The sequence below is a fragment of the Acipenser ruthenus genome, chromosome 19, assembly GCF_902713425.1.
Source record: "Acipenser ruthenus chromosome 19, fAciRut3.2 maternal haplotype, whole genome shotgun sequence".
Classification (NCBI taxonomy): domain Eukaryota; kingdom Metazoa; phylum Chordata; class Actinopteri; order Acipenseriformes; family Acipenseridae; genus Acipenser; species Acipenser ruthenus.
The window spans coordinates 22,465,093-22,475,034 of NC_081207.1; the positions used below are offsets into that span (position 1 = coordinate 22,465,093).

Sequence of the window (9,942 nt, forward strand, 5' to 3'; positions counted from 1 at the left end):
ATGCACAGAATTAAAAAGACAAGTATTTGGTAATCTCTTTGGAAACAGTCGTATTCGCTTTGTATTCAGCAAAGTTAGTATAAATAATACAAAAAAGTGTGCACTGTAAATGTTTTTTCTCTGCATAATTATGTGTACCATTTAAAATGTTTACCTCAAGATAAAACTATAATAACTATTAACAATGATAAACGTTTTTATTAAAGCAAACATAAAAAATATCCAAAGGGATTCGGTATACCCAGCAGTTATACACTGATATTCTGATAGCACAGCTATTTAAGTGAAGTTCGTAAGTGGTTGTGTCCCACAAATACACAATAAAAAGTGATATTTATAGGGTTTACAGTTATACAGCGATACAGTGGTTTCGGCCATCTAAGGACAGGTACTGCATGGGGAGCAAAATAGCTAGAAACTTGTGCTTCTACATTCATTATCTGCATGTCCTACAGGTACTCTGTACCAATTTGCAAGTTGCTAAGTAGTTGCCTTCCTCAAATTTGCACTACAAAGTGATATTTTAAAGAATAGGGTATTTAGTGTTTTTTGTCGGCTCCGCTCGCGCATGCAAAACTTTCGATACAAAGCTATGCTCCGATACACTCAAGGCTGATACTGTGATCACAAAACACTTCAAATGGACTTAATTGGTGCTTCTGTTGCATAAATACACTATAAAATGTGGTCTTATATATAATGGACATTTTTGTATGTATTTTGCCTTAGGAAATCGCGGTCGGGGGGTGGGGGGGGGTCCTCCTGTCATACCCCATGTCCACAAATCCTGGGCCAACAAACTCGGGAGCACTCTCTTTAGATGCACAACAGTCTTAGCTAAAGAAAATGGGTTCCTTCGAGTCCGTATGACCCACGACCGCCATTTGCCGAGCCTTACCCCAATGGTGTTTTTATAATAGGATTTGCCATAGGGAGGGAGGTGGTCTCTTATCGTACCCATATCTCCACGACCCCTGGGCCAACAAACTCTTGCGTGAACAAGAGTCTTAGCTAAAGAAAGACACCCCACCGCCAGATGGCAAACGTTACCCCGAAACATTAATGTTCATAAAATGTGACTGTTTTTTAATAGGATTTGCCAGAGGGAATCGCGGTCGGGTGGGGGGCTGCTGTCGTACCTCATATCTCCACGACCCCTGGGGCAAGGAACTTGGGAGCATTCTCTTCATATGCACACGACCCTCAGCTAAAGAAAATCACCGGCCACGGATTCGTACGCCACCCCGCCGCCAGATGGGTTTAGAACCCCCTTTACCATACGAGACAGATTGCCCTTTCTCATCCATTTGAGGGTGATTGACCCAGGGTCTTCAAACACTTTTAACTCCCAAAATGACCATACCCCTAGTTTGAAAAGCTGTTTATTTAAATGAAAGATAATCCCTTGGATTTATATAGCACCATTCATCCCATAGGATACCAAAGATCTTTACACGCAGCAGCTATTTACTTTGCCAGCACACAGACACAGCAGTTAAAGTGGGAGAAGTGAGGAACTGCTTAGCCAATTGCACTACAGGAGGAAATTTAGATAGGCTAGATTGTAAGTGTCTGAATTGGAATTTAGCCATTATATTTGAATAGCCCAACTGTTTAAACATTATCTATAGCCTACAGTTTAAACTATCAGTAATAGATAAGGAATAGTTTACCAATAAAATACAATAGTATTTTTTTTTGCATGTGGTAGATGAATAAAATATATTGAACTCCGCCATTCTATTCATTTTGAGGTCTGATAAACCTCTAGGCATGACTGTATTGTAGCGAATCTGGGGGGGAGGGGAGAGAATCAGGATAGTGTAGAGGGTGTGCGTGCAGGTGTTGCATGGTGGGTGTATGTGTGCAGGGGTTGTATGGTTGTGTGTGCATGCAGGGGTTGCATGGTGGTGTTTGTATGCAAGGGCTGAATGGTGGTGTGTGCATGCAAGGGTTGCATGGTGGTGGTGTGTGTGTTCAGGGGTTGCATGGTGGTGTGTGCATGCAATGGCTGCATGGTGGTGGTGTGTGCAGGGGTTGCCTGGTGGTGTGTGTGTGTGCAGGGGTTGCATGGTGGTGGATGTGCAAGTGTTGCATGGTGGTGTGTGTTTGCAGGAGTTGCATAGTGGTGTGTGTGCAGGGGTTGCATGGTGGTGTGTGCTTGCAAGGATTGCATGGTGTTGCTGCGTGCAGGGGTTGCATGGTAGTGGTGTGTGTGTGCAGGGGTTGCATGGTGGTGTGTGTGTGTGTGCAGGGGTTGCATGGTGGTGTGTGTGTGCAGGGGTTGCATGGTGGTGTGTGTGCAAGGGTTGCATGGTGGTGTTTGTGTGCAGGGGTTGCATGGTGGTGTGTGTGCAAGGGTTGCATGGTGGTGTTTGTGTGCAGGGGTTGCATGGTGGTGTGTGTGCAGGGGTTGCATGGTGGTGTGTTTGTGTGCAGGGGTAGCATAGTAGTGTGTGCGTGCAAGGGTTGCATAGTGGTGTGTGCGTGCAATGGCTGCATGGTGGTGGTGTGTGCGTACAAGGGTTGCCTGGTGGTGTGTGCATGCAATGGCTGCATGGTGGTGGTGTGTGCAGGGGTTGCCTGGTGGTGTGTGTGTAGGGGTTGCATGGTGGTGGTGTGTGCAGGGGTTGCATGGTGGTGTGTATAGGGGTTGCATGGTGGTGTGCGCGTGCAAGGGTTGCATGGTGGTGTGTGCGTGTAGGGGTTGCATGGTGGTGTGTGCTTGCAAGGATTGCATGGTGTTGCTACATGTAGGGGTTGCATGGTGGTGTGTGCGTGCAAGGGTTGCATGGTGGTGTGTGCTTGCAAGAGTTGCATAGTGGTGTGTGCGTGTAGGGGTTGTATGGTGGTGTGCATGCAATGGTTGCGTGTTGTGTGTGGAGGTGAATTGGGGTGCAGGTTTGGCATGAAAGACGGGGGTAGGGTAGGATTGGGGAAGACAAGAGTGTGAGAGAAGGTTGTGTTTGGAGGAGATAGAGAGATACTGAGAAAGGGTAAGGTAAAAGAAAAACTACTACAATCATCTATTTTTGACTCCCAGTCTCCTTTACCTCACTTTATGATTTTATTTTGTGATTATTTAATTATTGTAAAAATAAATGGCACCTCCCGCAGCACAATGGTCCCCTGTCACCATGCTGGGGTATTGCTTTTTATGATTTCTGGTCCAGAAGGAAGAGTGCCCCCTACTGGTCCACAAACACCACTTCCAGCAGCAACCCAGTTTTTCCATGGATATCTCTTATCCAAGTACTGACCAAGCCCAGACATGCTTAGCTTCTAAAATCTGGCTTCATGGTGGTAAGGCTGCTGGCCAGCAGTATTGGCGCTCTGCTTAAGTGTGAGAGGTCCCTCGCCTCTGTGTGATGCGCCTGTCTGCGTTAACAGATCGCTACAGTATTTACTGTCCTAGGATTAAAAAATAATTCAGGTGTTGCTGTAATTAACTAAAATCTAGGCAGTCCTCACTTCTAGAAATGCTGTAAATGTGGCTTGTGAATCTCTGGAGCATATGAGTGGTTGGCTGAAAGCTCCTGCAATCTTGTCCCCTCACTGCAAACCATATTTAACATCCAGGAGGCTTCCTAGTGTTTTAACTTGAAGGTGATTTTTCAGCTTCGTCTTCATGTTACTGACACTAGTGCTGAATGTTCTTTCTACTGTTGCATTCAATATGGGTAGTGTGTCAGCATAGCCTATGCAAGTAAAGACACATGACAGAATCTTCTGTCTCCGCAGCATCTCTGTCTTCATACACCTTAAGCTAGAAGGATTCATCCATGGCTTGTTTCCAGGTCTTGTTAGTTAAATTGCACCACTCTCAGTTTCCATTATGTCTCCACATATGGATTGGAACTCCTGTGCTAGACTTGCAATGGGTCTCTTTATTGGTGACAGGGCTTCTTTTGGGTGTAGCATGTCAAGCTTTTCTAATGTGCACATGTTGGCTGGCAATCGGATCCTCCATTTGTGGACCATCTTCACTAGCATAGCCACACTTTTCCATCATCATCTCAATGGCAATTTCTTTGTGGCCAGCATGATATTCAAAGCAGTGGAGGCGTGTGCGTGTGTGGATGGTGGAGGAGTCAAGTGTAAGGCGGGACTTATGGTAAAAAGCATGTACTATTGGCTAGTAGGCATAGACCATCACTGTCAGAAGGCAGGGTTAATATTTTTAAAAGATCATGAGAACACTAAGGGAAAATACCAAGGAGCTCACTACAGAGGGCATAAAAAAACCCAATTTCTTAGCTGAAGCCCCCTATTTGAAAAATATTTCCCCCACGTTTCCCCCATGCAACATTTTGGGGGTTAGAATCATCTGTAGCCATTGTCTTCCAATGTCAGGCACCAGTCCAACTGCACATAAACCAAGGACCAATTTGAATGTTGCATCACTGCTGGAATCCAGCAGGTAGACTGTAGTTCAGCGAGCAAATTCTGTTCTCTCTATCAAGCTGATCACTTAATTTTACCCACAGAATTTAAGCAACAGATGTTGCCAAGTTACTGAACCCTGGAGACAAAGGCCCAGCCTACAATTTTAGCTAAAGACAACAACAACGGTGGCATCAAGTCAGCTTTTTAAGGAGGATCGAATCTGGCTCAATGGCAAAGAGGACAATATCAACCATCCATGGCTCCAGTCCTGCTTAAGAGAAAGTGGGTTACTTTTAAGATGATCACTTTCACAAGAATGAACCATTCACTGTATAGCAATGAACAAGCAAGCAATGCCATTTTTGTGACTGTGCTATAGCAGTCATGAGAGTGAGTATAAAGTTGTACAACATTGAATGTATACAGAGGATGCTTGTTTAAAACATTGAGAATCCATTGATGCAAAAACAACCATTTTCTACCTGGGAGATCTACTGTGTTTTGAATACTGTATTTATTTTAAGCAGTTTGAAGCTTCCCCTTTAATGATGAATCTGAATTGTTATTTTTCTGTGTTCCAGTCCGTCGCCTGGCCAGGAAACGAAGCAGTGATGGAGACAATAACTCTGAGAAGTTAAACCTGTCCCATAAAGTTCACATCTGCTTCATAAACAACTTCCCAACAGCCGCGGGGTTGACATCCTTTTGCAGCAGGCTACGCTTGCCTGGGTAACCGGAAAACTCATTGATCTTGTCTAACAACATTACTCCAGTCTATAATTTACACATGTCTTTTGAAAGAAGAAAAACTGCTAATGTGCAGCTCCCTGTTTTCAGTGGCACTGTGTAGTAGAGTATACTTCCATAACTATGCAGTCTCAGTAGTTTTAAATTTATACATACTTATCTTTTTTCAATGACAACATTTTCGACAGTTATAGGCATTGAGAAAGGCTTTTAGTCAAAATGTTTTACACCGTTTCTTTAAGTTTTTCTACTTTTTTTACAGTACAGTACATTTACAGTAACATGTTAAAGAGAATTTTGATCCCATAGTAGGCTTGCTTCAGTAAATATAAGTGTAATGTATTGATTGTCAATGTGTTGATGTGTAACTGACAAGTGTTTGGGCTTTCTTACAGTTGTACCTCAGTTTTCAGGTTTAGGAGACACATACAGCACATGTGTTTGTATATATATATATATATATATATATATATATATATATATATATATATGTGTGTGTGTGTGTGTATATATATGTGTGTGTATATGTGTATATATATATATATATATATATATATATATATATATATATATATATATAATTAATTAAGTTTGATTTAATTAAGCTTGATTTCTATCACAGAGCTCTGCAATACTGTGCACGAAGCTCAATATAACTACAGCAACCCAACCTAAAAAATGACATACATTTAAACAAATAAAATATGTAAAATGTCTGGGTTTGGAGTATTACATTGGCACGCTTTGTTTCATAGTAATCTGAAGAGTATTAGTTTATGCATGTCAAGAGCAGTCGGTAAGAGTTATTGTGATTCCCCTCCTCCTTTATAAATTGAAATATGCCATCTAAAATCTGAAAACTTGTCATCCAGCTAACACAACCCTTATACACCCTAAAATAATCTAGCAATGCCCCTGCAATTCAGTAATGATACAGATCTTGCTGTCTTTATTGGTTTGTTTCTCAGTGCTACATGACAGCTGTTAACAATAACCCTCAGACTGTTGTGACCCTCTCTCTGTCTGTGTGACAGTGTACACGCTAGCCAGGCTGTGTGGAGTGGAGGGGGAGCTGTCTGAAGTGGCTCACCAGGGGTCGGGCAGTGCCTGCAGGAGTATGTACGGGGGCTTTGTGCAGTGGATCATGGGAGACAAGCCTGATGGAAAGGACAGCATCGCAGAACGTATACAGCCAGATACTCACTGGCCTGAGCTCCGAGTCCTTATACTAGTGGTAAGTAGGGGCTTTGAGTAAGACAGTTGCTTTCTGTATTGCAAAAAAATGTGTCTTAAACAGCAGGCTAGAGGTGTTCACAGACCCTCAGAAAATTGCACTCTAGCGATGCCAACAATTAATGTGGGAATACTGTTTGGAAAAATATGTCATCACACTAGCTTCAGATAAAGTATGGTCTTGTATTTGACATTGTATTACTATTTAAGTGAGCTAGTGACCCTCTGAGTTTTGTATCGTACTTTGATATGGAAGTCTCTAAGAACTTGATTTAAAATATATGGTGCCAGATGACTACAGCAAGTGGAAAATAGCTTTTGTTCATAATAATGCATCTGTATGTGTGCTGTGCCATATATCCAATGAACTGTATGTACACTATACAATCGTGTAACATATACTTGTTTTTACAGGTGAGTGCAGAGTGGAAACCAGTAGGAAGCACTGCTGGAATGCAGACAAGTGTCCAAACCAGCCCCCTCCTAAAGGTACAGGGGAAATAGAGTTTCCTTTATTATCAATCTTGTCCTGTGGTCAGGTAGATAGTAGTTTATTTATTTATTTAAAGTGAAGAAAATGTATTGGGTCATTCCAGCTCATAGGGACGCCCACGTGAAGTAATGTCAGATCAAAGGTAAAGAAAATATTAAAAACACTTTGGTCACTTTCTCACCATGTGGACGATGAGTACAGAGCTAGTTTGCATGCAAGCAACATCTACCCTGGTTTCTCCAGGTGGAAAGACCTTCTCAGAGTGTGGTCCTCTTGATTGACTCTGAGCAATGCTACATATGGTACTGACGCTATTATAGGGGAGAAAAGTGGACATTTGGAATATGCAGTACTTTAATTATTCCTGTCTTCCAGTATCGGGCAGAGTCTGTTGTTCCTGAGCGGATGAAAGAGATGATTGCTGCAATCCGATGGCGGGATTTTGAAACATTAGGAGAACTGACCATGAATGACCATGGGTGGTGACATCAGACCAGGAAATGAAAAACAAAAACGCAGGACGTACGGGTGAAACTGAAACGCTATGGCACTCAGTATTTTATTAATAAACAAAAACAAACAAACAGGTTATACAGCACACTGCCCAAAGTAAAAATAAACACTAACAAATAATTCTTACTATAAAACCCGAGTACCTTGTTCTCTGGCTGGTAGCATTCACTCTTACTTCCTTAACTCTCTCTAATACTGTCTGTTTGTCTGAGCCCAGAGTGGATCTTTTATACTATGGCTGGAGCCTTAATTACCTATTAAACAATTACCTTATTAAGGCTCCAGCCACATTCCCATGGGCTTTATTGGGATAGGGATTTAACCCCATCCCTGCCAGCTACACTTTACGAGACCGGCTTCCTGCCGGTCTCAAACAATAAACAATAATATTGGATGGCTTTTGTCCATCCGGACACACATATACAATAATAATAATAATAATAATAATAATAATAATAATAATAATAATAATAATAATAATAATAATAATAATAAATACATAAATAAATAAATAAACAGGCACAAGGGGAGGGCTCCCTGTCACAATGGTCAATATTTATAAAATGTTTTTAAAGTCAATAGTTTATCTGATTATACACAAATGCAATTCAAAAGGTCTAAAGTAATCTAGGAGACTAACATTTTTGAGAAGCTTGAATAAGGACCCAAATACAACAAAATAAATATATTTTGGTTGCTTGTAACTGCTGGGCTTCCTGTTATTTGTCATTTCTTTCAACACAATGATTGTCGGCTGCAGACAGGGAACTTGGCGAACACATAACAAGAAAACAAAGAATTCCTGACATTTTCAATCAAATAGGAATTTAGAAAGCCTTTCTAAATTCCTATTACTGTCGTTGCTGTGCAGATGAATGAGAAACACTGTAATTCATTTTCTATAGAAAAGAAAGTTGGCAAAGAAAATCAGTGAACTGGGGTTTTTGGGAACTATTTAAAAAAACTTTTATTTACAGTTCTCTTGGGCTAAATGTTTTTGTGAGAACTGTTAATACACTTCTAACCTTCTATAAAAAAGTAAAAAAATAAATTTGATTTGGACTAGCACTCTCTAAAGTTTTGTGAATATGGCCTTTAATGTTGAATTTAAAATTTGCAAAGCAAATGTTTCTCATAGTCGTGTATATAAAAATAACCAAGCTGGTGACAGTTGCTATACAACCAGTTTTTGTCATTCTTGGTGAACTAGGATGGAATTAACCTTTTATAAAACTTTTAAATGGCCAAAAGAGTTAGTAATTTAAAAGAAAAGGTGAAAAACAAACACACTTGAGTTGTGCATGTTGGCTGTAACTTTGCAATACAAATGTCAGTTTTTCTTTCAATACCAATGCATGTTTTTTGTCATGTGTTTGTCAGCTGCAGACACTACATTTGGCAGTGAAATAAAACCACAAAAAGTGACTCAAATTCTGTTTGTAAAACAGTTTTTTGGAGTGAAATGAAAAGTGATGTGATACAGTAGCATATACCAAAAGCTGATGTTGAAGCCAGCACTGTGAGTGTTGTACTGTAAATGCATGTAGTTAACCAGTTTCTATGTCTCTCTGTAGGTTCCTAAAAGGGCTGGCAGTGAGCCCAGTGTCTGTAACAGAGGAGCTGAAATCTGCCATTGGGATGGAGTCGTGTCCCAGAGGAATCAGTTATATCATTAACACAAAGGTAGAAAAAGCCTTCAGATTGTGCAGCAATAGATGGCTCTGGCTATTTGGCTGATCTAGCCTATGTTACATTTATCTATTGCAGGCAAATAGAACTTAAGCGCATCCCGGAGCTCAGATGATAGCACCTTAACACAGACTGGGAAAATGACATTTGAAGCTGCTTGCTCTATAAGGGCAGCTGCACTATAACTAAACTGTAGCGCCAGCCAGAGCTTTTGACTCCTGTCTGTGTTTCTCTATAGGCAGGACCGGGCCCTCGGGTTGCAGAAGATACAAGCCTCCACCTGCTGGGCTCAGACGGACTTCCAAAACACTTGAAGCAAAGTGCCTGAGCATTGGCCTCCAGAATGTATAGCCAGGATCCCTGCAAATCATATCATTGAATGCAGGTTTAAAGGAAGAAACAAACTGTTAAATGGAACCTGGCAGAGATTAATAATATTGAGTAGTTCATCATTATAAGTAAAGCATATACTTTACAATTATCAGGTGATTCTGAAGCAAACACTCTTTTTAATAAAAAGTGGAGACTATGTATTTGTGTTGATGTTTATATACAGGGTGTTACTGCTGTAGGTGTTTGATTCGTTTTACTTTTAAACCTAGTGAAGGTACCACAGACTGGTACATGGCGTTCTCTACAATGGTTTCCAGTATATTTTGCTTTGTAATTTTTCATCCTTACAGCCTGGTCTTTTATGATCCTCTTATATAACCATTTACTGTTATGACTCTTGTCTTCAGCGAAGACTGCCTTTTATTTCCTTAACAAAGCACTAGAGGTTAAAATACACTTTTTTAACATAGGGGTTTAGTACTACTGATATACCTACAGTAAATATCCATGTCTATTTTGTTTTGACCTTCTACCAACTTGTATGTTTA

At 40.8% G+C, this 9,942-nt stretch overlaps 1 protein-coding gene across 1 annotated transcript; it reads left to right on the forward strand.

Annotated features, from left to right (window-relative positions):
• The first annotated feature begins 3,919 nt into the window (after positions 1-3,919).
• On the forward strand, positions 3,920-7,345 carry mvda (mevalonate (diphospho) decarboxylase a). Its single transcript, XM_034040828.2, is given in 7 exon segments — positions 3,920-4,114; positions 4,554-4,668; positions 4,968-5,089; positions 5,091-5,115; positions 6,168-6,367; positions 6,781-6,855; positions 7,235-7,345. Coding segments are annotated over 7 exon segments (843 nt in total).
• Positions 7,346-9,942: the final 2,597 nt, after the last annotated feature.